We start from the raw sequence: 27,239 nt of genomic DNA, 5'->3' as shown, positions 1-27,239 counted from the left end.
GCAGCGCTGCTTACACATTAATATTACAGTCGTTGAGCTTTAGAGACTTCAATAATTGCAGAGCAACTTCAGCCATTCATTTCTTAGAATTGTTCATTTATTTCACTTCACGGTCCCTCTCTATGTCCCCTTATACAGGGCTCATGGGGACTCTCAGAGATCTTCAGTTCGCACTTCAGTTGAAGATTGAGGAGTTACGGCAGAGAGATGCTCTTATCGACGAGCTGGAGCTTGAACTGGACGCTAAAGATGATCTGATACGCCGCCTGCAGGGGGAGCTCGACCGCCTTCGCCTCTCCGCTCCAGGCATCTCAGCAGCCAATGCTGGTACGTTATTTATTTATTTATTTACTCATTTATTAATTAATTTATTTTTGCTGGTACTTTTTATGTTTGAAAAGTATTAAGCTATACTACGTCAGAAATAAATTTTGACTAGAATATTTTTCTTGGAAAAAAAAATAAAAAAAAATAAAAAATAAATAAATATATATATATATATATATATATATATATATATATATATGTTGAACTATATTATAAATTTTGTTTTTGAATTATGTAAAAAAAAATGCGTTTTATTTTTGAAATGTCTTATATGTCAGAAATAAATTTTGATCAGAAAAAAATATTTTTTTTTCTTTATTTGGGAGTCAAAAGTGACCAAACACCTGAAACGTTTTTTAATTTCTGAAAAAAAATTCATGTAATATATTTTTGTTCAATGATATTTTTTATTTTTTATTTTCTATTTTGAGATAATTTTATGTTACTAATTACTAAATAACTAAATAACTTTATTTTCAATTAAAGCTGTATTTCATGTTAAAACAGAGACAAGGCCATTAAAATCCAATTTTTGAAGGCAGATTAGTGTCATCTGGTAGGAGTAAAAAAAAAGAAGAACATCTGTAATGGTGTAACCATGAGATTCCTCTATAGCTCTATATAGATTTGCTTGTAAATTCTATAGTTGTTTTTAGACATAAAAACTTACTTTTATTAGGTTGTGGATTTGGATATACATTTAGACATTCTCAAAGACTACTTTTTTTTAAGGTTTAGATATTATTTTTTTTATTTGATGTGTCAGTTTTTCCATTAATTTTACTACAGTTAAGTATGAACACAGAGAAAGACATTTTGTTACATCAATTTTGCCCTCTTGATAATAGAGTGTCATCCCTTCATGGCTGTGTGCTTTTTTTTCCTGCATTGTGGATTTCCTGCATCCCTACAAAAATCCCCCCCAAAATCTCCTTTTTCATATTTTTCGAATTTCCCATTAATTTCCTATGATGATAATTTCTGACTGTGAACAACACAAGTGTGACAATTTTTTTATAATCCTTTAGCTTTTTCAAGTCAAGTCCACATTTTTTTTTTTGTGGTCACATAGCGACTGCCACAAAAGTCTCATACCATAGTTTCATAGTTTAAAAGTTTCATACTATTCTGATGAAGTAGCGAACAAAACATCTTTATTTATCAAAGCATTTTTAGTGAAAACATTTTTATTTCGATCTAAAATGACTGAACAACACCAGAGGGTTAAATCACTGGACATAGCACAAAGAGCAGGCGTCGCTACTCGCTACTGGACAACTGTAGTAAGGGGTGTTCACACTGTCTGTCTTTACATCCATCTATTTTTATGCAAATTTTGGGATAATGCATAAAAAATGCATGAAGGAAATGCCAAGATGTGCATGAAATTTAAAAAATGTGAACTACATGAGCTACAATAGAAAGACATTTACCGAATGACATTACTCGATGCGCAACAAAAAACTCGCGTGACTTTGCCTCAACAGTGGATGTGACTGTGGATGTCTCTTTGAATTTAAAGGGGACCTATAATGCCCCTTTTCACAAGATGTAATATAAGTCTCTGGTGTCCCCAGAATGGGTCTGTGAAGTTTCAGCTCAAAATACCCCACAGGTCATTTATTATAGCTTGTCACATTTCCCCCTATTTGGGTGTGAGCAAAAACACGCCTTTTATGTGTGTGTCCCTTTAAGTGCAAATGAGCTGCTGCTCCCGGCCCCTTTCCAGAAGAGGGTGGAGCTTTAACAGCTCGCACTTCGGTTGCTCAACAACAACAAAGCTGGAGAATCTCACGCAGCAAAAATGAGGATTGTCAGTAACGGTGTTCAGCCTTACATTGTTCAAACCGGAGTCGACACTGATGGAGAGACTCAGGAAGAAGTTACAGATTTTAGAATGAAACTGGATGTTTCTGAATGGTTAGTGGATAAATTTATGTAGTTGCTGTGGAGTTGATTCAACTCATCGACTAGCATGTGCCGTCATGTTAATCTTTTGTGCAAATCCAGTGTTGAATTGACCCTCGTTTCTGAAGCAGTCATGGCAACCAGTTTCATTGCACAGCATCTCAAATGTTGGTTTTGTCATTCTGAGATACCTGAGCCAAAGTCTGTCATCAAAGTGGCTGGGTATAATTACCTCCAGAACTGTCTCGCATGATTGCACTCCCAAACACCAGGTATCCGCCTCTGAACGCAAGATAACATGACAGCGTTTATTGGGTTCCGTCTGCATGAGGTGCAAGTCATTTATGATGTACAAAAAAAAGAGCCAAAGTGGCTTCCCTGATTGCAGCAACTTCCAATTTTATTACAAATATTATTTATATAGACAGTTTTCCAGGAAATTACCATTTTGTTCTTTTGAACATGGAAATGGTGCTTTACTCACAAATGTTTTATGCAAAATTCCAATTTTAATTAAATCAAATACACTGCTGAACAATAACCACTCATTTGTATTCTATTATATTTTTTCCTATATTTTCCTTAGGACAATTTTATGATTGGTTTACGTACTACAAACACTTGTGCATTGAGTCGTCATGTATTTTATACAATTACACAATTACTGTAGGATAAGGCATAAACATATTTTATAGTTTCTATACTGTAATAAAGGCTGTCAATTAGCACTACATTATTCATATACTTAACTGTTATAAAAAAACCTGAGATGGCTTGAAAAACACACATACAGTATCTCACAGAAGTGAGTACACCCTTTACATTTTTGTAAATATTTTATTATATCTTTTCATGTGACAACACTTAAGAAATGACACTTTGTAAAGTGTACTTTACAATGTAAAGTAGTGAGTGTACAGCTTGTATAACAGTGTAAACTTGCTGTCCCCTCAAAATAACTCAACACACAGCCATTAATGTCTAAACCGCTGGCCACAAAAGTGAGTACACCCCTAAGTGAAAATGTCCAAATTGGGCCCAAAGTGTCAATATTTTGTGTGGCCACCATTATTAAAGTATTAGTATTAAAGTACCATTATTAGCATTAAAATGTGTTTTAAGGGATAAAATTATTGACTACAAGGGGACATTTCCCCTCCATATTCTACCCCACTGCTTTGCGATATTTCCAAATCATTTCATTAGCAATTTTTTGCTGTCATAATCTTTAATCAAAATGCCATAAACTAACTCCTGCGATATGACTCACTTCACTCTCTTAGCATATGAAAGGCCACAACTTTTTTTTGTGGAACATAAAAGAAGATATTTTGAAAAAAAACAGTAGGTTCCAATATTTTTTGGTTGCCAACATTCTTCAAAATATCTTCTTTTATGTTCCACAAAAGAACAATTTTGGAACGACATGAAGGTGAGTAAATGATGACAGAATTTTTGTCTTTTTTTCACATTAACATCTGAAATCACATTCACATCTGCCTCCAATCTCCAATCCAGTATGCAATGCTCACTTTTCACAATCCATTCAACAACAGATGGATAAAATTGTAGCATCACTTTGCTGCTCATTTGCATAGATTTGGGATCTGCACAACTTTGTCGCAACAGTCTCTGCTGAAACAGTCTCTGTTGCCGGATATCGTCGACTCTCTTTAAAAATGATCATTGAAAATCACTGTCAGTGTGAAAATGGCTCTTGTGGGGATGGATGGTGTGAGCTTCTCTGTCCCTGTTGTGAGGTGTTAAGATGCGTTTTCAATGCCCCGATCACAAGTGGCCAGCCGAGACACATTGTGTTTCCACCTAGTATTAAAATGCATTTTAAATGTGACCACTTCTGTTTGAATTTCTCAGAGACACCCCCTTCTTATTTCGTCATTTCGTTCTTGGGATTTCTTGATCGAATCCATGTTACGTGGATTACGTGTGATCGGAAAGGAAGCGAATAAAAAGGATAAAGAAAGCAGCTGCAGTTTCAATCGTAATCCATGTGTTTTACTACATGCAGCAAAGGCTGAATTGCTTAATGTTTTGGTGCGCTTTCTTTCAACACGTCCCACAATGATTATGTATTCGGCCAGTAGGCGTAGCGTAGGTGGCCTTTTGTTAAATACACTGCAAAAGCAATCCGGTTGAATGTGTTTCCAAATAGCTCTGGAAATGGTCCAGCTCAAAATGTTTTGGCCCTGTTTACACCTGTATTTAGCAACGTCTACTTGCTATCAGATCAATAAAAATGCATAAAGGCCAGTGTTTTCATTTGCATTGGTGGTCGCTGGATCACTTCATATTTGCGTATCGATTAACTTTGCGAACTCTAGCAGCTCAACATCGTTGCTCCTGTTGAAGCCCCTCCACACTGCCAGTGACTGTTTTTTGACTGGCTACATAGCGACGTAATGGTTGGTCCTTAGTAGACTTTCCTAGTTCTGTTTCGCCTAGTAACAGTTATAAACATTACTGCAGCTAACTTATCGTTCCATATAGCCATCTGTCTCCTCTGATAGTGCAAACACTGTAAACAATTTTTTAATTTTACTGGCATTTGAAGTTTATGTTAATTGAGTGTTAAATTAAAGGGATAGTTCACCCAAAAATGAAAATTTGATGTTTATCTGCTTACCCCCAGGGCATCCAAGATGTAGGTGACTTTGTTTCTTCAGTAGAACACAAATGATGATTTTTAACTCCAACCGTTGCGGTCTGTCAGTCGTATAATGCATGGCAATGGGAACTCCATCTATAAGAGTCAAAAAAACATGCACAGACAAATCCAAATTAAACCCTGCGGCTCGTGACGACACATTGATGTCCTAAGACACGAAATTATTGGTTTGTGCGAGAAACCGAACAGTATTTATACCATTTTTTACCTCTAATACACCACAATGTCCAACTGCCTTGAGCATCCGGTTGGTGAGGTCTAAAAATGACGGAAGTGATCTCTCGCGTGTGTATATGTCAATGAGTGCGAGCGATCACTTCCGGCATCAGAGTGCATTCAGACCTCACACACCGGATGCTGTGCGTGCACTCAAGGCAGTTGGACATAGTGGTGTATTAGAGGTAAAAAATGATATAAATACTGTTCGGTTTCTCGCACAAACCAATCATTTAGTGTCTTAGGATATTAACGTGTCGTCACGAGCCGCAGGGTTTAATTTGGATTTGTCTGTGCATGTTTTTTTTTATTCTCATAGATGGTGTTACCGTTTCAATGCATTATACGACTGACAGACCGCAACGGTTGGAGTTAAAAATCATCATTTGTGTTCTACTGAAGAAACAAAGTCACCTACATCTTGGATGCCCTGGGGGTAAGCAGATAAACATCACATTTTCATTTTTGGGTGAACTATCCCTTTAAGTAAGATTCTAAACCCACAGAATCCCAATAGACAAAGTCAAGAATACATTAGTGCAGCAATAATAGTCTATGAAAAAGCAAACCTTTAGCATTAAACATCAACAAACTGCCCAGAGTTCAGAGGTAATAACCCAGTCTTTTTTTACCTTATAAAAAAACATCTTATTATTCATCTTTATTCTCTTTTCATTTGCATTTAGGTCAACAACGTGCTTCTTGCCTGAGAGTGAGGAGAAAAGCTCTGGTAACAGAGCCAGTAACCTTGGAGCCGAAACTAGTCTTACAAAACCCGCCAATCAGCTATAGCAAGAGTCAAGAGTAAGAACCCTCCTAAAATTTCAACTCGTTCTCATGTCTCCTACTGCTACATTTCCCCAATGTTACTCTTTATCTATCCTTATTTCTTTCAGGTCAAAGAGGCTGATAGAATCGGCTCTAGAAGAAAATGAGTGCATGAAATATCTAGACAGGGATCAGATGCTGTGTTTGGTGGATTCTGTGCATCCCATCACGCTCAAACAGGGTGTGTGTGTTGTCCAGGAAGGAGATAACGGAACCCAGGCATACATAGTTGAAGGTGAGGAAGAGCACGAGAATGAAAGTGTTGTTCTCACCTCATAATCCCTCTCAGAATGGTACAAGTTTTCTTTGGACTCGTACTGCATGCTGATTTGTGAGCATGTCTGAACATCCACAGATCCCAGTGCTTACATGGTTATCTTATAACCCCGTGCTCAAAAGTCACTCATTATTAGCCGAGGTCCAGTCATGCCTCCAGGCATATTCTGAATAATTTATTTTTTAATATTCTCCCTGGATTGCAGTGAGATGTGCTTATGTTATGGTACTGTTTGTCTTTTTCTTTCAGCTCCTAGTTACCCTTCAGCTCTCTTACCAAAGCGACTTTACATATGATGAACCTGATCTTACCAAGTACAACATGTTCCTGGATCAACATCTTTGTTGATCCTGGAACAACATTCCAATCAACCAATCAGATTTGATGGACAAGTTTACAGTTTATGTCAGATTTAGTGCTTCTACATCAGTGTTATTCATCTGTCATTTAACTCTGATTTTTGGGATAACTTATTGGTAGGGTTAGGTTTAGGGGTAGGGATAGGGTTAAAGGCCCGTTCACACCAAGACAATAACTATAAAGATAATTATAACGATAACTATATTTGCGTTCACACTAACAAACGATAATGGTCTGTTTATTGTAAGCTCACGCGCTGCGGTTTCAAAGTGTGTACAACCAAAGGCTGTAACCATGTCTTGAACATTGAGGGGGAACAAAGTTTTTTTGTTTGTTTGTTTGTTTGTTTGTTTTTTGCGGGGGGATGTTATTGGGTTACTGGTCTTTTTATTCAAATGAATTAAATAATTAAAAGGGTTCTAAGGAAATAAAGAAAAAGAAATAAGAATGGTAAAAGTTTCAGGTTTATTGTAGTTATAAAGTAGTCTAAACTATTTAAAAATATATATTTTTTTTAGATATGCACATATTCACACTTATTCGTATGTCTAATATAAAAAAAAAAAAAGCAAAACCTTTTTTGTCTCGTCACATTCAGTTATTACGAATCATGAAAATAATAGCATATTTTCAATTCAAAACGGTAAAATTTCATAAAAATTTAGAGTAGTTTGCATCACTGGATATTACTGTTGGTCCCTGAACATTTCTATCATAAAACAGTTGTCAAATATTAAATAGCTACGAATATTAAATATTTACGCACTCTTTCACTGCTAAAACTAAAGCGTTGCGTTGGAATTCGCGCTCGTCTTTCGTGAACAGTAAGCCCCGCCTTTTTTGATTTGATTGGCCATCTCAGTCATTTTGACATTGACGAGCGCTGTTAAAGGGTTAGTTCACCCAAAAATGAAAATTCTGTAATTTATTTCTCACCCTCATGCCGTTTCACACCTGTAAGACCTTCGTTCATCTTCGGAATGCAAATTGAGATATTTTTGTTTAAATCCGATGGCTCTGTGAGGCCTACATAGGGAGCAATGACATCTCCTCTCTCAAGACAAAGTCTCTTTAAGACAAGTCATTTCACTCGGCGGCCATCTTTGAAACGCCTCTCGGGCATCCTGGGCATCATGCAGCTCCTATCTCTTTGAATGGGGAAACATCAAATTCTCCAAAACTGTTCGCCAACCTTACGATTAAATTTCATATTTGAAATCACCAATGAAATCTAACAACAACCGGCTCATAAATTTAGTTTCTAAACGCTCGAATCATGACAAAAAAAATGCATTTTTCAGGCTGGATCAAGCTAATGCAGTCACCTGTATACAGTATAGTATACAGCCAAAACTCTCATTCCGGCGTAATGATAAAGGAACTTTGCCGTACCATGGGTGCAGCAGGCGCAATGATATTACGCAGCACCTGTGACACCCTGCTTGCACAGGGAGTGTGCCTTGCAACGATGGAGACATTTGTGAGAGACGCTGCGCAATATCATAGCGCCTGCTGCACCCGTGGTACGGCAGCAAAGTTCCTTGATTATTACGCCGGAATGAGAGTATAGTTCCTAGCCATATCGGCCTAGAAAATCGCAACTTTTCATTTTCCGTCGGTCTTAGTACACGATGTAACTACAGAAGAGTCAAGTTTTAAATAGGAAAAATATCGAAACTCTTTGGTCATTTTTGAGCGAGATGCTAACGGTCTAATCAGATTCAATGAATTATGCTAAGCTATGCTAAAAGTGGTAACGCCAGACCCGGAGATCGGCTGAATGGATTCAAAAACGGTAAAAACTCAGCTGTGTAACTCTAGGGTAGTTGGAAAATGAGCCTATTTTCAAAAAAAGTGGAGTGTTTCTTTAAATGCTATTTGAACATAAGAAACAAGCTTTATGAGATAGCTGTTGTCAGATTTTATTGGTGATTTCAAATATGATATTTAATTAAAAGCTTGGCGAACCGCTTTGGTGAATTTGATGTTTCCCCGTTCAAAGAGATAGGAGCTGCACATGCATGCCCGAGAGGCGTTTCAAAGATGGCTGCCGAGTGAAATGTCTTGTCTTAAAGGGACTTTGCTAATACTCTAATGAGAGTTAGTTGACATGTAGTTGCAAAGATATTAAGAATGTCTAAAGTGGACTATTGAAATAAAGTGTAACTGCCAAAATTCTGCAACAATTGATCAACTGCTTATGTATCTTTACTTGCACGTACATTTAATTTTAATCTGATTTTATACATGCTGGACGAAGCCAAGCTACATTCTAAATATACAAATCTGTTAGTCCAACTTCATTTACAGGGCATTTAAAAAAGGCTGTATTCTGACTGAAATCAAGAACAAGCAGCAAAAAGTCACATTGAATTCTAATCAAAAACATCCTGTGTAAAGGTCAAAGAGAAGGTGCAAAATGGTCATAAAAATAAATTATGTCATTGGTGCAAGACACCTTGACTAACATTTCAAGTGGACTTCAGACATTCATTCATTCTGTTCCTTTCTCTGACTGAGGCACAATAATTAGTATGCACCTCTCATAGTGTTTGCAGGACCAGGCAGGTAGCAAGAGAAGTGTGAGACTGACCTGCTTCTGGGAAGACAGAGCAAGAGAAAACATTCCTGCTGGTTATGTGAGGTGGAATGAGTTTTAAAATGTCAGCGCGTGTCTAAATACCCAGGTTGCAAGTAAAAAAAAAAGGATGGAAAGCAGGAGAGAGATCTATTACCATCCATTAAAGTGTTCATCAATACCTGTCCGTGAGCTGTGCTAATCCCCAGCCACGATTTGTTAAGAAGCAGGGCAGTATTTGTCCTGATGTGCCGGATTGTTTGGGCTCTGAGCATCTCCGTGTCTAATCTGTGATGGGTCAGATTCAGATCATCTGTCTATGTGACAGGCATGCTGCTGCTCAACACCTGTCACTCCCGGCAACCTTGAAGGGTGTAGATGACGTGTGTGTGTGTTTGTTAACAGAGGGAAAACTGGAGGTAACCGGGGCTGGCCAGAGGCTGCACATCATTGAGCCGGGGATGATGTTTGAAGAACTGGCCCTCATTCATAACCACACCTGCTCCACTACTGTCACAGGTATCGTTATTCATGTGTGCATTCAATCACACACACACACACACATGCACACACACACACACTTGCAGTAAGCAAGGGAGGAACAAACCAATGTGTTCTTTTATACCTCAGAGGGCTTAATGAGGTCCTTTGTTAGTTTTATCTACTGCAACTACATACTGTGAAAACTCCTTAAATAAACGAGGTAGTCGTTGACATACAGTTAGAGTATAGAGATATAAAATGACTGTGGATAGTGCAGATCAGATAATTTGGTTTTGGAAGAATTTGATGAGAAATGTTTGAATTTATATTAAGAAATCTGTCTTTTGATTGCAGACTTTACTGGCTTGGCAAATCTGTTTGAGATCTCTTCTGAAACTCTTTAAAACTCTCTGAAACTGTCTATTTATTTCAAGGACTTATCCGTGCACATCACATTATGATGCACGTGTTGTGCACATTATTATTGAAGTAATCTTTAATCAAAATAACTCCTCCCTCTTTCAATGACATCTCTTCTCTGATAATGTGTTTACTGGTGGGAGGGCAGGACAACCTGTCACTCACATGAGATCCACCAATAGCAAACCACAATCGTCCAACCGTCCAATCCATTCCCCATGGACAAAATCAAGTCCTGCCCTACATTTTTCTTGTTCAAGAAGCCATTTCACTCAAATATACATTACAATAGGGAAAAACAGGCGATTGAAACTTCCGTTGCATGTTGACTTTAAATTCAACAGAAAGATCTGAGAAGCAGAATACTTAAAAAAGTCTCCATTTGCTCTCCATTTGCTCTCCATTTATTCATATTGTTGTCTAGGAGAAGCAGTTGAGATAGTAAAGATCTCATTTGAAAATTATTCTGTCAGGATTTACACCTAAGATGTTCACAAAATGAGTGTAGTACTACATATGTTTTTATTTTTTTTCCAGTTTAATCCCACTTGGGATGCTCTGAGTGTGTCTGGGTAATCAGAGTATTCCCACCATCAGCCATCTGAAGCTGTACTGAGAGATCAGTGGAATATGACATCAAAGGAATCATGAAAATCCACATATAAATTCTCATCCTACAACACACCACACTAGAGTCCACAAAACATACTGCATATTGAATGGGCAGATCTACAAAAACCCAAATGGATGTGATTTTTAAGCCTCTTTACTTGTTAGTTTAGTTTTTTCTTTTATGTTGGTCCTTCTAGTTTTATAACACTAGATGTCTTTTGAGGTTTTAGAGACATCTGTAGTTATCAGATGTCAGATTTATCAGATTATATTGTACACCAAAAATGCTACTATATATTGAATTTTTTCCTTTTAAAGGCAAAGATAATTTATTTATTTTTTTACGTAATTTTATACAAAATGCAGCTGTATCCTATGAATCCTGTTTCCACCTCAGAATAGAAAATAAAAAAAAGGTAATTGTAAGAAATAAAGTCACATTGTGAAGCACAAAGTTGCAGTTACTAGAAATAAAGTTGCAATTGCATAATATAAAGTCACATTGTAAAACAAAAAATCACACTTGTGAGATATGAAGTCTTAATTGTTAGACATAAAGTCACAATTGCTAGAAATAATGTTGCAATTGCGAAATGTTACATTACAAAACAGTCGCAATTGTGGGAAATTGTGAGACAAAATTGCAATTGTGAGAGTTAATTATGAGAAATAAAGACACATTGTGAGATATAAAGTTACATTGCTAAACAAAGTCGCAATTGAGAAATATAAAGTGAAATTGGAAGACAAAGTCATAATTGTGAGATATAAGGTTGCAGTTGCGAAATGGAGTTGCAATTCTATATTATGAGAAATAAAAGAACTTTGTGAGATATGAAGTCACATTTCTAGATATAAAGTCACGATAAAGAGAAACAAAGTCGCAATTATAAGAAACATGGAAATGCAAGCTATAAAGTTACATTGTAAAAGTTAGTATAAAGTCTAAATGACGAGAAAAGTGTAGTAATTACAAGATATGTCACATTGTGAGATTTTTTTTATTTTTTTTACATATAAACATGTTGATTGCATGTTAAATTTATGGGTTTCTGTAAAGAAAATATGTCATTTCTATGTGTCTCTCTCCAACCCTGAAGAAGATATCTTCGTCAGGTAGATGAATTAATGTTCATTCTTTGAGGTGTATCCCCCATAGCATGCTTTGATTTATGACTCTCTCAACACCTCTTCTCTCTCTTATTTCACAAACTCTCTTGAGCCCATTCTGAGCCACAGGGGCATCAGCTTGACCTATTAATTTTAATGTAGCAAGAAAAAAAAAAGAATAAAGTCTGAATGAAATAGAATGGGCTAAAAAGATCGATTGAAAGTGAATGGAGGATCCAGTCAAGTCAGATAATTTTATCAGATCTTTCTTTTCGTTGACAGAGAACGTCGGCCTTGATTGTGTGTTGTTTTCATCTTTCAGTCGATCTCCTTTTCCAATTCTGCTTTTCTCTTTTTTTTCCCACTCTCATTCTCTCTTTCTGAATTTCCAGGCTTTTCCTACCCTCTCACTCCATTTATTTCAAGACTCTTTTCTTCAGCTTTGTTCAGGTCTTGTGTTTGGTGACAGCCTGAAATTGCTTTCTTTTAAACATTTCTTCTCTTTTTTCTTCGCTCTGTTTCTTTTCTGATCTTTGCTGTCTAACCTGATCTCCTCTATAGGTCTAAGTAAAAGATAAACACAGTTCCCTATATGTCAGTCACTTCGACGTTGTGTCAAATGACGACTAGGGGGTAGGACTTGGCAGCCTCAATCACCTGCCACTTTAAAAAATAAAGGTTCTTTATTGGCATTGATAGTTCCATGAAGAACCTTTAACATCCATGGAACCTTTCAGTAGTCTCTCTCCCTCCTGTGTGCACAGTTAAATGCTAAAAGAGCTTCCCCCAGCCTCCCAACATGGCGTTCGTTGCTCCGCATCACCGGCTCACTGCAAGTACGTAAAAAATGGTTGTAGCCTTGATACCCCTTGCACTGAATTTGGGGGCCTGGTTAGCGCTTCCCGAACCGTCACTGTGGGTCATCAAGACAATCAGACTCGGCTATGCGGTTCAGTTCACCAGGTGCCTGCCCAGGTTCATCGCCGTCCTCTTTAACTTGGTGGCAGGCAAAGACGCCCCTGTCCTGTGTGCGGAAATTGCTGTCCTCTTCGCGAAGGATACAATAGCTCCTGTCCCTCTAGCTGAGATGAAGAACGGGTTTTACAGCCTATTTTTCATTGTACAGAAAAAAAGGCAGTGGGATGCGATCAATCCTAGATCTGTGAGTCCTGAATAGGGCCCTGTACAGGCTCCCATTCAGGATGTTGATGCAGAAGCACATTCTGTCATTGTGTTCGCCAACAGGATTGGTTCGCGGTGATAAACCTGAAGGACGCATACTTTCATGTCTCGATTTTGCCTCGACACAGACCTTCTTCAGTTTGCCTTCGAGGGTTAGGCATATCAATACAAGGTCCTCCCCTTCGGGCTGTCCCTGTCTCCTCTTATCTTTACAAAAGTTGCAGAGGCCGCGCTTGCCCCTAAGGGAGATGGGCATTCACATTCTCAATTGTCTTGATGACTGGCTGATTCTAGCTCACTCTCAAGGTTTATTGTGTGCACACAGGGACCTGGTAGGGCTTCAGGTCACCTGGGAAAAGAGCAAGCTCTCCCCAGTGCAGAGCATCTTTTTTCCCGGGATGAAGTTGGACTTGGTCACTATAACAGCACGTCTCACAAACAAGCATGCCAAGAACTGCCTGAAGACGTTCAGGGGGAAGACAGTGGTTCCACTTAAACTGTTTCAGAGGCTCATGGGGCATATGGCGTCCTCAGTAACTGTCACGCCACTTGGGATGATGTATATGAGACTGCTTCAGCACTGGCTTCTGGCTTGAGTCCTAAGATGTGCATGATTGTCACCATGCATTCAGCCCTTGGATGGATCTTGCTTTTCTATTGGCAGGGGTTCCCTTAGAGCAAGTGTCCAGGCACGCTGTGGTCACAACATATGCATTCAAGAGGAGTGGGGGGCACTGTATGCAACGAGCATGCAGCTTCAGGCTCCTAGACAGGATTCCGGCTGCACTAGCATATCAATTGCCTTGAGTTGCTGGCAGTTCTGCTGGCCCTATGGTGGTTTCGCCGCTGGTCCAGGCAAGCACGTGCTGGTCCACACAGACAACACAGCGACAGTGGCATACATAAACCGTCAGGGCAGTGTACGATCACGTTGTATGTTGCCATCTCCTGTTCTGGAATCAGCAGTGACTGAAGCAGATATGCTGTCACGTCAGTTGATGGTTCCGGGGGAATGGAGACTCCACCCCCAGGTAGTCCAGTGGATCAGGAATTGATTGGGCAAAGCTCTGACCGAGGCTCCCCTCGGCATGGACGCACTGGCACACAGTTGACCCTGGGGTCTGCGCAAGTATGCATTTCCCCCAGTGAGCCTGCTTGCACAGACGTTGTGCAAGGTCAAGGAGGACAAGGAGCAAGTCGTACTAGTTGCGCCATACTGGCCAAACCAGACTTGGTTCTCGGAGCTCATGCTCTTGACGACAACCTCTCCTTGGTGACTTCCCCTGAGGAAGGGCCTTCTAATAACGGTTTCCTAATACTAATACTCCTAAGGACACATAATACCTTTGCGGGATTCTACAATCTCCGGGTTGAGCCAGTCTCATCCTGTGTGTTGTTAGGTAGTGGGTAAGCTGCGGGACATCTGGCCAGGTGCTCTGCTTGCACACAGTGCCTTTCCCCTTTCTGAGGTGATAATGTGCGCTTTTTTTATCCACGTGAGTTCCTCAGATGGGTGAACTGGAGTTATCTTGACCTTATCTTCGCACCTTCAGCAGGTGAATTTTGCAGAGGAATTCAGCACCAGGCCCAGTAGTCGTGAATGCATGCCCCTGTCGGGTTAGCCAGTGCACTGGAGCTTGGTGCTCCATATTTAGTGATTCCCTCTGGTAATAACATATGCATAATTGTCCATGATACGGCTTCCCTGACGGTAAGCCCATGTCTTCCACTAGGCAGGGCTCAGCCCCTGCCGCCAGTCACTGTGAAGCTTGTGTTCCACCCCTTTTAGGTTGGACTGACCGCAGGGACTTTCGACGTGAGGTACCTCCCAGTTGGTGATTCCACGTGACGTATTTCCACTCACTAACCTCCCCTTGGGTCGGGTTTGGTCGCATCGTGCTCTCTCGTCCTTTGGCTGCTCCCTCAATACCTTGGTCTGCATCAACTGTATATTTTCTATCCAAAAAAGACAAGGTCAAGAAAGTCCGGCTGAAGCAACCCACTTCCATTATAAGTACTGCTTTTCATGGCTTCCAGGGGGCGTTGGGTAGGTTACAATGTTGCAAGTGCATTTGTTACCCTGCATGCAAGGCTTACCGATATCTGCATTGTCTGAACCTCGTAACTCGGTTCAGCAACTGTGGAATTTTCCATAGGGACCTCCGACGGCATGTCCCTCCCTCATTCCCAGGTTTCGGCACTAATGTAATGCAGTTTGTTGATAAGGGAAGAAGGAGGCGGGAACCGGCGAATGTTCAAACACTTTAATTATCATAAAATAAACAAACACAAAAAGAAAGTAAAGCGGCAGCTCCTCACAGATGACTGCCACACAAATAAACAAAACACAACATAAAGTCCAGGCCTGGTCCCCTCTCGTCCCTCACTGTCGTCACTCCTCCTTTTATCCTTACAAGCTCCTCCATGAGTAACTCGCTCCACTCTCACGGCTCTCTGCCCCGTCCTGCCCCTCATAAGGTTGATTTGAATTAAAATGTTTGGAACAAGATGTCAGGAATCAGTGTTACAGTACACAGGGAAGAGGAGAGGATCTGATTGCAGCAGTTTATTAACCAAACACATAAACAAAGATAATCCAAACAGGAATGAAGATGAAAATAATGCAGACAGGGAACGGTAAGCACAACAGCTTTACTAACTATGTGCAAAGACAACGATCAACAAAAGACAACCGAAACACAGGGCTATATAATTTACACAGGATAACAAGAGGCTGACAAGGAACAGGTTTGGGAAATTGATCACTGTGGAGACTAACAAGGGTAACTATGGAAACAAACAAGGCAGCTATGAAAACAATCAGGAACTATACACAGTAAGAGTAACAGCAGAACAAAAGGAACAGAAACATACTCTTCAAAATAAAAGTCCTAGAACACAGAACACACAAAACACAGGAGTAGTTCAGTGCCATGCATTCAGTTCAGTGCTGAATTTTTGGGTTTATTCTCAAATTCTCAGCTATTCCACAGAGATTCTGCAGAGGAAAGGACAGGGATAAAAGAGAGGTAGACAGAGGTACCAGGGGAGAGCAGATGAGACAGATTGCAGTATTTTTCTTCCTAATGACAGCAAAGTCAGTTAATCTGTGTCATTACTAATTCAAGAGGGTCTCAGGAACAGGAAGTGATAGAGGATGATATGGGGGGGGACTCTATTTTCAGCTGTTCCCTTTTTTTTTAATGGAACTTGGTAGAAGCAGGTCACAGAGTATATTTTTTAAGGTTCATTAAGAATTCACTTGCACTTTATTTATAAACATTCTCACTTGTAAACTTGTTACTGCTAAACTTGTTTTATAGTGTTTTGACAGATATGTTTTTCCAGTGGCTGATACTGATATCTAGCGTCACAGGGGGCTTTGGACAACAGCCAAGTGATTTTCATGCCCTGCAACTCCATATATTACCAACAGAAATGTAATTTACCCCATATTACCTTAAATATATTAATGAGAAAAGAGAAAAATATTTGCTGGTGAACAGAATGGCTATATAAGCACCAATCCATGCTGGTCTGGTCTTTCTGCAGGGATCTCAAACTTGTTTTTCTCTTTCTGTCTTTACATGTCTATCCACCAAAGACAAACTGTCTCACTCTCTCCTTTGATCGCCCTCCTTCACAGCCATGAAAAAAAATCACATAATTTTGTTTCACCAAAACAAAGACCCGTCAGTTCACAGAATGCTTGAAATTCAGTTTGAATCCGTGTTTCCTCTGTGTTGTCTCTGCAGCTCTTGTGAACAGCAGGCTGTGGGTGATGGAGGGTCAAGTGTTTCAGAGGGTCATGCAGAGAAGCAGCCTCATCACTATCACTCAGTCTCTGCACTTCCTGCGCAGGTTAGTGCCACGTTGAGTACAAGATGTTATACTTTTTTCTTCTTCAGTAGACTTTTATAAGTAAATGAGGAAATATATTTTTTTATTTATATGTATGCATATTTATGCTTCATTTTTAAATGGCTTGTTGAATTTTACACTCTAAAAAATGCTGGGTTGTTTCAACCCATATTTGGGTCAAATATGGACAAACCCAATCGTTGGGTTTAAAATTTAATAAAAAATTTAAACCAACGTTTGGGTTTGACCATATTTGACCCAAACATGGGTTGAAACAACCCAACATTTTTTAGAGTGTAATTTTTTCAAATATATTGGGTCATAACCACCATTGACATGGGGGGAACCAAAACAGACAATATTGAGATTAGTGATTCACAGATATAGGTTTTTCATAGGCTGATTCTTGTACTCACAGATAATCCTAAATATTTGGTCATATCCTTGCAAAGATCCAATTGTTATTTATCATTTATAACCCCAAAGCACCACATTCACATTAATATTCACTCACTCCCCTACGTGCTTATATGCATGCCTGAGAACGTCGGGACATGCTCCTGATGAGACGACGGATGGTGTCCTGGGGTATTTCCTCCCAGATCTGGACCAGGGCATCACTGAGCTCCTGGACAGTCTGAGGTGCAACCTGGCATCATCGGATGGACCGAAACATAATGTCCCAGAGGTGTTCTATTGGATTTAGGTCAGGCGAGCGTGGGGGCCATTCAATGGTATCAGTTCCTTCATCCTCCAGGAACTGCCTGCATACTCTTGCCTCAGGCCACCCTCATGAAGTCTGTTTCTGATTGTTTGGTCAGAGACATTCACACCAGTGGCCTGCTGGGCGTAATTTTGTAGGGCTCTGGCGCAGTGCTCATCCTGTTCCTCCTTGCACAAAGGAGCAGATACCGGTCCTGCTGATGGGTTAAGGACCTTCTACGGCCCTGTCCAGCTCTCCTAGAGTAACTGCCTGTCTCTTGGAATCTCCTCCATGCTCTTGAGACTGTGCTGGGAAACACAGCAAACCTTCTGGCAATGGCACGTATTGATGTGGCATCCTGGAGGAGTTGGACTGCCTGTGCAACCTCTGTAGGGTCCAGGTATCGCCTCATGCTACCAGTAGTGACACTGACCCTAGCCAAATGCAAAACTAGTGAAAAACAGTCAGAAAAGATGAGTAGGAAAAAAAAATGTCAGTGGCCTCCACCTGTAAAACCATTCCTGTTTTGGGGGTCGTCTCATTGTTGCCCATCTAGTGCACCTGTTGTTAATTTCATTAACACCAAAGCAGCTGAAACTGATTAACAACCCCCTCTGATACTTAACTGACCAGATCAATATCCCAGGAGTTTAACTGATTTGATGCTATTCTCTGATTAAAAAGTGTTCCTTTAATTTTTTGAGCAGTATATATGTATACATATATATATATATATATATATATATATATATATATATAAACTTCGGAAGCTTGTTTCCTCCACAATTCTGACTTTTCTTCTCGCAATTTTGAGTTTATATCACGCAATTCTGAGACAAAAGTGAGTAAATATCTTGTTTATATCTTGCAATTCCGACTTCTTTCAATTGTGAAATATAAACTCATAATTGCAAGGGAAAAAAGTCACAATAATGAGATAAAAAAATCTGTTACCTTTTTTTTTTATTTTTTGTTCAGTGATAGAAACAAGCTATCATAATAAACAATAATAAACATAATACAGTCTCATATATAGTTTGATGTGTTCAGAATCTGCTGGCTTCTCTGTCCATGAGGTTTCCTGACACCCATTTGTGTTTCTTAGTGTCCCCCTACTCTGTGTGTTACCGGAGGATGTTCTCATTAAAGTGTCTGATGCGCTGGAGGAGGTGTGTATGACAGAACATCACGATCATATTTCACTGCTGTACCTGATTAGCATCTGATGACTAAACCTTGAACTTGAAGTTCAAAGCTCTGTCTATTACTTTTTGAATAATATGGTGTACCTTGATCAAATCCACCTTTTAGTGTTTGTACCAGTCAACCACAACTTAAAAAATACAGATATAAAAACTATATTTTCAGTATGTGATTTATTTATTCATTTATTTATTTTTTTACATGGCTTTTATTTTTTTTCTGTATATCAACATGCATCTTCTTCTTAGTCTCACTACAGTGATGGTGATTATATAATGCGAAATGGAAGTCCAGGAGACAAACTCTTCATTTTGAGTCAAGGCCAGGTGAGACCTACCTACCTACATACCTACCTATCTATCAATCTATCTACAAACCCGATTCCAAGAAAGTTGGGACACTGTACAAATTGTGAATAAAAAAGGAATGCAATAATTTACAAATCTCATAAACTTATATATTATTCACAATAAAATATAGATAACATGTCAAATGTTGAAAGGGAGACATTTTGAAATGTCATGCCAAATATTGGCTCATTTTGGATTTCATGAGAGCTACACATTTCAAAAAAATTGGGACAGGTAGCAATAAGAGGCCGGAAAAGTTAAATGTACATATAAGGAACAGCTGGAGGACCAATATGCAACTTATTAGGTCAATTGGCAACATGATTGGGTATAAAAAGAGCCTCTCAGAGTGGCAGTGTCTCTCAGAAATCAAGATGGGCAGAGGATCACCAATTCCCCCAATGCTGCGGCAAAAAAATAGTGGAGCAATATCAGAAAGGAGTTTCTCAGAGAAAAATTGCAAAGAGTTTGAAGTTATCATCATCTACAGTGCATAATATCATCCAAAGATTCAGAGAATCTGGAACAATCTCTGTGCGTAAGGGTCAAGGCCGGAAAACCATACTGGATGCCCATGATCTTGGGGCCCTTAGACGGCACTGCATCACATACAGGAATGCTACTGTAATGGAAATCACAACATGGGCTCAGGAATACTTCCAGAAAACATTGTCGATGAACACAATCCACCGTGCCATTCGCCGTTGCTGGCTAAAACTCTAAAGAAGCCATATCTAAACATGATCCAGAAGCGCAGGCGTTTTCTCTGGGCCAAGGCTCATTTAAAATGGACTGTGGCAAAGTGGAAAACTGTTCTGTGGTCAGACGAATCAAAATTTGAAGTTCTTTTTGGAAAACTGGGACGCCATGTCATCCGGACTAAAGAGGACAAGGACAACCCAAGTTGTTATCAGCGCTCAGTTCAGAAGCCTGCATCTCTGATGGTATGGGCTTGCATGAGTGCGTGTGGCATGGGCAGCTTACACATCTGGAAAGGCACCATCAATGCTGAAAGGTATATCCAAGTTCTAGAACAACATATGCTCCCATCCAGACGTCGTCTCTTTCAGGGAAGACCTTGCATTTTCCAACATGACAATGCCAGACCACATACTGCATCAATTACAACATCATGGCTGCGTAGAAGAAGGATCCGGGTACTGAAATGGCCAGCCTGCAGTCCAGATCTTTCACCCATAGAAAACATTTGGTGCATCATAAAGAGGATGATGCGACAAAGAAGACCTAAGATAGTTGAGCAACTAGAAGCCTGTATTAGACAAGAATGGGACAACATTCCTATTCCTAAACTTGAGCAACTTGTCTCCTCAGTCCCCAGACGTTTGCAGACTGTTATAAAAAGAAGAGGGGATGCCACACAGTGCTAAACATGGCCTTGTCCCAACTTTTTTGAGATGTGTTGATGCCATGAAATTTAAAATCAACTTATTTTTCCCTTAAAATGATACATTTTCTCAGTTTAAACATTTGATATGTCATCTATGTTGTATTCTGAATAAAATATTGAAATTTGAAACTTCCACATCATTGCATTCCTTTTTTATTCACAATTTGTACAATGTCCCAACTTTTTTGGAATCAGGTTTGTAATTTATTTCAGAGTGTTGTATGTTAAACATGGAGATGAATGTAATGTGATAGCATATGACAATATGCATGCTTTTGTTCTTAGGTGAAAGTATTAGATAATGAGGAGAGTATGATGGTGTGTGTCCTCTCCAGAGGGGATTGTTTTGGAGACAGAGCTCTACAAGGGTAAGATTTAACTCTCACCAGCAGGGGGCACCATTCTTTACATTGCAACTTATTACCCATTTTGATTTAACACAAGAAGTATGATTTTGATATGTTGGTTTTCAAATGTTTATGTAGGCCTGAGAAATTCACAATGACCACCTATATTAACAAAAAAGTAGCTTGAATCATTATAGAGCACTTATGTAATCTGTTGTAGGTTGTGTACCATTGTTTTAACTTGCCCAGAGGTCTAAATAAGAGAAAAGCAAACATGTGCATGCTGAATGTTTTGTGGCTTAACTGAAACATTAAAATTCAAGTCAGAAGGTATCATGTAACATTAACATCTCAGACCTGTTCCTTTGCTCTTTAGAGACGACATGAGGTCGATGAGTGTTCTTGCTGCAGGCAATGTGACATGTCTGGTCATAGACAAAGAGTAAGAGTGAGCCGTGAGGCATAAACCGACATTCATGCTATGGAAACCGAATAGTGGGCGTACTAACATAACTAATTCAAACATATGCTGTAAAGCTGACCTTGGTTATATTCCACCATCCAAATCTAGGTTTTTCAAAAAAGTAACTGGAGGCTTGGACGATGCCAGAAAAAATCCTAGCAACAAGGCCAAATCGAAGTAAGTCCTGTCGATGTTACTTAAAAGTCTGTGTATTTTACATTATCCACTGAAATAAAGGAAACATCACCAGTGTGATGGTTAATAAGGTAATTCTGATCTCTATATAATAGGGCAGAGGAAGATGGGACTGCGTTTGGTGAAATGTCTCTCAGCAGTTTTCAGGTGCTGTGTAATCTGGGGGAAGGACAGTACAGCCACACTCAGCTTGTGAGTTTTCAATGACTATTGTACAATGTGTATCATAAACTTGCACTTGTTTTGGTTTTTAAAACTTGGTCATGATTAAGATTTTTGTTTACATTTTTACATAAAAAACACTTCCATGGAATAATTATAAATCAGCCAAACCTTTTTTTTGTCACAAGGTCCATTTGAAGAGTGACCCCAGCTGTAAGTTTGCATTAAAGACCATAAGAAAGCAGGCAATACAGAGCCCAGGCCAAAGAGAGAGGATGCTCGCAGAGAAACACATCTTGATGGATCTCCACAGTCCATTTATAGTAAGGTCAGAACATTCACTAGGGTCTTCAATATGTCTTTGGAGCACCTTGAGTTCAGCAGAGAATCATTTTATTCACCGTTAGAGAAAGTTCTTGATGTTTCATAAAAGGTTCATCTGAGTTGTAAAGCACCAGTATAGAGTAGATAGTTCCTGAAGAACTGGAGAATTAAAGGATCTTTGTGGAATGATGTGTGAAACTGTTCTCCGGTGAAATCAGGCAATAAAACCCTTTTTCTAATCTAATTGAAAAGTTTTCTAATCTAATTATCATCTAATTGAAACTTTTATTTTTATGTTATTAGACTCATTTAAAGTCCCCCTGTGGTGAAAATGTGTTTAATGTTGTTTTATGTCTGTGTGGTGTGTTTAATATACTTTAAGACAAACCATGTGCAAATTCATGAGTCAACACCATTGCTGAGTATTTTCTCCTTTAAAACTGCAGTGATCTAAAGAGTTTCAAAAACACAGTTTGAAATCACCTGGTGTTTTGTGACGTCACAAACTACCTTGTAACCAATCACGTCAACGTGCCGACGGGCTTTAGCATATCATTAACTGACCGCGCAAGAGAGTCTCAAAAGAAGCCAGGTTATCCCGGTATATTTTTCTGTTGATATGAAAAATTGAATAGATTTGGCAATATAGCGGGTTTACGATGAATATTACAATGTTTTGATGAACTATATGCCTTTCTCCACTGACGTTCTGAGCTTTTCAAAGCGTTTCTAAGGATGCTGATTGTTAGAAGACAGCTGTCTGACTCGTGAATGTGAACATGGTTTGTGTAACATTAGCAACACATTATTAGCTGTTTGATAACGTAGTCAAGCAAAAGGCTAATCATATTAATTACTGTCATGTGTCCGATGTTGTAAAAGTGATTCCATTGTGCAGCGTTTACCTCAGTAAGTTGACCTGAATGGATCTCGTCTGAGCTCATGCGAGTGAGTGGAGGTGGGGCTAATTAGCATATCCACATATAATAAATGAAGCAAGGGTGTAGAGTTACATTCAAGCTATTTAATTACATTAAGTTTTTTTCACAGGAAACAGTGTTTAAATATGTAATTTTGGTGATCAAAGATGAATTTTAAGGGATAAAATTATTGACTACAGGGGGACTTTAACTGTTTTAATTATGGATACACTACTGTTCAAAAGTTTGGGGTCGGTACGATATGCTTGCCAAGGCTGCATTTATGTTTTCCAAAAATACAGTAACAACAGTAATATTGTGAAATATTATTACAATTTAAAATAACGGTTTTCTATTTAAATATATTTTAAAATGTAATTTATTCCTGTAGTGACTTGATCCTTCAGAAATCAATCTAATGCTCAATAAACATTTATTATTATCATTAATGTTAAAAACAGTTGTGCTTTTTAATATTTTTGTGGAAACTGTGATACTTTTTTCCAGAATTCTTTGATGAATAGAGAGTTCAAAAGAACTTTATTTTAGCATTTATTTGAAACTGATTTTTTAACACTGTCTTTATTGTCACTTCTGACCAATTTAATGTATCCTTGATGAATAAAAGTATTGATTTCTTAAAAAAATAAAAAGATTTTACTGAGCCCAAACTCAATATTTCCTGCATATCAGCATAATTGCAAATGAAATTTAAACTGTACGTCAAAACAATGTCAACAGCAATGTTTTGTTGGCTGTTTATGTAAGATTCAAAAGTTTTATTCTTTTTTTTTTTTCTCAGGTTGCATTGTACCTTTAAAGATGCTCGGTTCCTGTATATGCTGATGGAGGCTTGTGAAGGTGGAGATCTGTGGATTTTACTGAGAGAGAGGTACATACAGTGATCCATCCATTCATTCTCCAAACTGCTTGTCCTCTGTAGGGCTGCAGGATGCTGGAGCCGACCCTAACATAGATACTGTGATTCTTTTTAATGATTTGGTCGCAAAGTGTTTGTAAATCACTTAATTGTAAGGAAGGACTTTATCTGGAATAAATTTGACATTTGACGGAATCTATACTCTTAACAATAAAGGTTTTTATTGGCATCTATGGTTCCATGAAGAACCTTTAATATCCATGGAACCTTTCCATTCCACAAAAGGTTCTTTATAATGGTAAAAAGGTTCTTTAGATTATTAAAATATTCTTCAAACTAAGAAAAAAAAAAAAATTTAAGAACTGTTCACAGATTGGTTCTTTTGGGAAACCAAAAATTGTTCTTCTATGGCATTGCTATAAAATACTCTTTTTGAACCTTTATTTTTAAGAGCGTATATAACGTAATTGAAAACATCGTTTTCAGCAGTATTTTGTGAATAAAACTGTATACAAATAAAGCATTTAAAGACTCTTTAAACCAATTTCTTGAACCTGTTCATTGTATAACATACGGATTCACTAAAATGAACTTCCCAGTGCTACAGTAAATGCATCTTATGAATTGATCTAAACTGACAGTGACTGACTAATATGTGATATTATATTTCAGGGGGTCACTGGAAGAAGATGCTGTTCGCTTCTACGCAGCGTGCGTGCTGGAAGCTCTTAGTGAACTACATGGCAAAGGCATTGTTCACAGAGACCTGAAACCTGAAAATGTGCTACTGGACCAACGTGGATATGCTAAATTGGTGCTGAATACATACATACTAATTCAACCATATTTAAAGTTAATATAGATGGCAACCTGATTATGATGATTCATATTTGGCAATTATAACTATAGGGCGTTAACACTTAACCCTTAGTTGTGTTTCTCTCTGTTTACTGTATCAGACAGGGTTTGGTTGTGCTAAGAAGCTGGGTTCTTTGCACAGGGCTTGGTCATTCTGTGGGTCTGTGGGTTATCAGCCTCCAGAGGTCATTCTGCATCAAGGTCACAGCCTGCCTGCAGATCTCTGGGCTGTAGGGATGTTGCTGTATGAACTGCTCAACAGCAGGTGAGTTTTTTTTTTTTTTTTTATTACTACATTGACTCATTTATTGTGTTACAGTATATTTGACTATACATAAGCCAATGAGATTGAGATATATGAGACAAAAGCCAATGAGATTGCTTGAAATGAGATATAAGCCTATGAAATATAAGCCAATGAGATTGCTTGCTCAACATTTGAACCATAGTCTGGTTCCGTGCTGCTGTTGGCTAGTCATACAGTGCGCTGTCAGAGTTCCTCTGAACTCCTCCACCTCCCCCAGCACCACCTCTCTAGATTTGCTATGAGGATATGTCTGCCTATTTATGCAGCAGCAAGTCAGTGTATCTTAACAGTATAATTAAAAAGAGTACTGGAAGAGTAGACTAAATTATTTCAATAATTATAAATAAAGTGAATGACATTGTCAATAAATTTAATGAGTATTTTGTAAATAATTTTGACATCTTTTTTCCAATTACAGACCAATTTCTCTGCTTTCCCAGTTTAAATTTTTTTAGAGAAATTATTTGTGCGCAGTCTTGATCATTTTAAACACAATTTATTGAGTGAACATCAGTATGGCTTTAGAGCAAATAGGTTAATGGCAGTGATGGAACTGGTAGAAGAGATTTCCACTGCAATGGATAATAATGAATATACTAGATCATGGCTTATTAATAATGAAATTACAGAGATATGTTATAAGAGGAAAAGCCTTCTCTTTATTACGAAGTTACCGTGATGACAGGTATCAATTTGTACAAATAAATAATGTTAAATCAGATCTAATTAAAGTCACTTGTGGTGTTCCACAGGGTTCGGTGCTAGGCCCCAAATTGTTTTTACTGTATATAAATTATATTTGTCTAAAGTATTAAAAATTTTGCTGATGACACAAATTTATATTGTTCAGGGAAAAATTGGGAACAGCTTCTGAATACAATGGAAATTTAATAGATAGTCTTAAAAAAAAGTGGTTTGATGATAGATTTTCATTGAATTTAAGTAAAAGAAAGTTCATAATATTTAGTATTCGGTAAAGTAATAACAAAGCTAAAATTAGGATTAATAATGAGGAAATAGAAAGAGTGTATGAAAATAAATTCCTGGGTGTTGTAATAGATAGAACCACATATAATGTGAAAACAAAATTTTCTAAATCCACTGCAAATATTAAATAGAACAAGACATATTTTGAATGAAAACTCATTATATATATTGTAGTGTTCGCTCATAGTTCCATTCATTACTTACTGTGTGGAGGTATGGGGTCATATAAAACCAACATAAATCCAATATATACGTTACAGAAGAGAGCAAGAAGGATTGTAGAACGGGTTGACTATTATGAACCAACAAAGTTAGGTATGCACATTTTAGGAAATGTCTTATGTAATGTATCTTGTGTATGAATCAAATCCAGTGAGAAAAGTGACGCTCATTAGATAAACATGTACAAAGTGTAGACCTATACCTTTTTTTGGTTATTATGTATATTTTATATTTATTTATTATGAAAAATTGTCTGTGACGACCGAGATGATTTTTTGTTGAATTGAAATTGTTAAAATTGAATATCTATTGGCAATAGCAAGTCCATACTTGTTCTGCAGCAGCAACAGCATAACAGATCTATCCAACTACAGACCAACTACATTAACATTATTAACATTGCCATATTCATTAACATGTTAAAACTACTTCCAGAGTTGTCATGATTAAAATAAGCATCAAGTAATATTCTGGTTTATTTTCAAAATAAACCAGTTTCCAAAAGTTTCAAAACTGTTTCCAAGGACGAAAATCCTACAAAAACTCAAAAAGTACTGGTGACATTTTTGGGTTACCCCTTCATTAAGTGATACTAAAACGACATGCAGGGGTCTATTTGTAGATTTCATCTGAGTTATTTTAAAATAAATCTTTTACACATAATATTTTTTTTTTTAAGTTTGTGTAGCACTAGCATGCTGTCGAAGACCACAGACTCATTCTTCAGCATGCATAAACAATAGGAAAAGTGTTAACAGTAAATATATTCAGAATGGAACATAAGCAAGAAAGTGGGCAGCACTGCTAATAAATGTTTTGACCAAAAATATAATTCTGTCATCATTCTGTCAGATTTCATTTAGGCCTGTATTCAGATATAAACATTGATCAGCGCACATACTATAGAATACATAAAATATGGAAAAGCAATGAGGTTTGTTCTTGCATATTAATAAAATCCTAAATTAAACTATTAATCATATAAAGCAATCCAATCCTCCTCTTCAGGAGAATTGGATTAAACCGCTCAATTCATATAAATTACTTTTACGATATCTTTTT

General features: G+C 38.1%; 1 protein-coding gene across 3 annotated transcripts in view; it reads left to right on the top strand.

The window, feature by feature from the left end:
• prkg1l (protein kinase cGMP-dependent 1, like) overlaps positions 1-27,239 on the top strand; it is a 32,582-nt gene that overhangs the window by 257 nt on the left and 5,086 nt on the right. Inside the window, exons 2-16 of one of the 3 annotated variants that reach the window (XM_051902261.1) lie at positions 139-327; positions 5,824-5,941; positions 6,034-6,200; positions 9,586-9,699; positions 16,743-16,848; positions 18,657-18,720; positions 19,003-19,080; positions 20,798-20,880; positions 21,236-21,301; positions 21,431-21,499; positions 21,613-21,709; positions 21,868-22,007; positions 23,726-23,815; positions 24,476-24,617; positions 24,763-24,926. In XM_051902261.1, the coding sequence (XP_051758221.1) occupies positions 144-327; positions 5,824-5,941; positions 6,034-6,200; positions 9,586-9,699; positions 16,743-16,848; positions 18,657-18,720; positions 19,003-19,080; positions 20,798-20,880; positions 21,236-21,301; positions 21,431-21,499; positions 21,613-21,709; positions 21,868-22,007; positions 23,726-23,815; positions 24,476-24,617; positions 24,763-24,926 (1,682 nt within the window). In that variant the 5' untranslated portion in view covers positions 139-143. Of the gene's footprint in view, positions 1-138; positions 328-5,823; positions 5,942-6,033; positions 6,201-9,585; positions 9,700-16,742; positions 16,849-17,750; positions 17,952-18,656; positions 18,721-19,002; positions 19,081-20,797; positions 20,881-21,235; positions 21,302-21,430; positions 21,500-21,612; positions 21,710-21,867; positions 22,008-23,725; positions 23,816-24,475; positions 24,618-24,762; positions 24,927-27,239 lie in introns of those variants that run through there. The other 2 variants (XM_051902262.1, XM_051902263.1) reach the window with 2 other exon arrangements.

The sequence above is a fragment of the Ctenopharyngodon idella genome, chromosome 8, assembly GCF_019924925.1.
Source record: "Ctenopharyngodon idella isolate HZGC_01 chromosome 8, HZGC01, whole genome shotgun sequence".
Lineage (NCBI taxonomy): Eukaryota > Metazoa > Chordata > Actinopteri > Cypriniformes > Xenocyprididae > Ctenopharyngodon > Ctenopharyngodon idella.
Note: the sequence above shows the minus strand (reverse complement) of the source record. Positions and strands in the feature narration are given on the sequence as shown.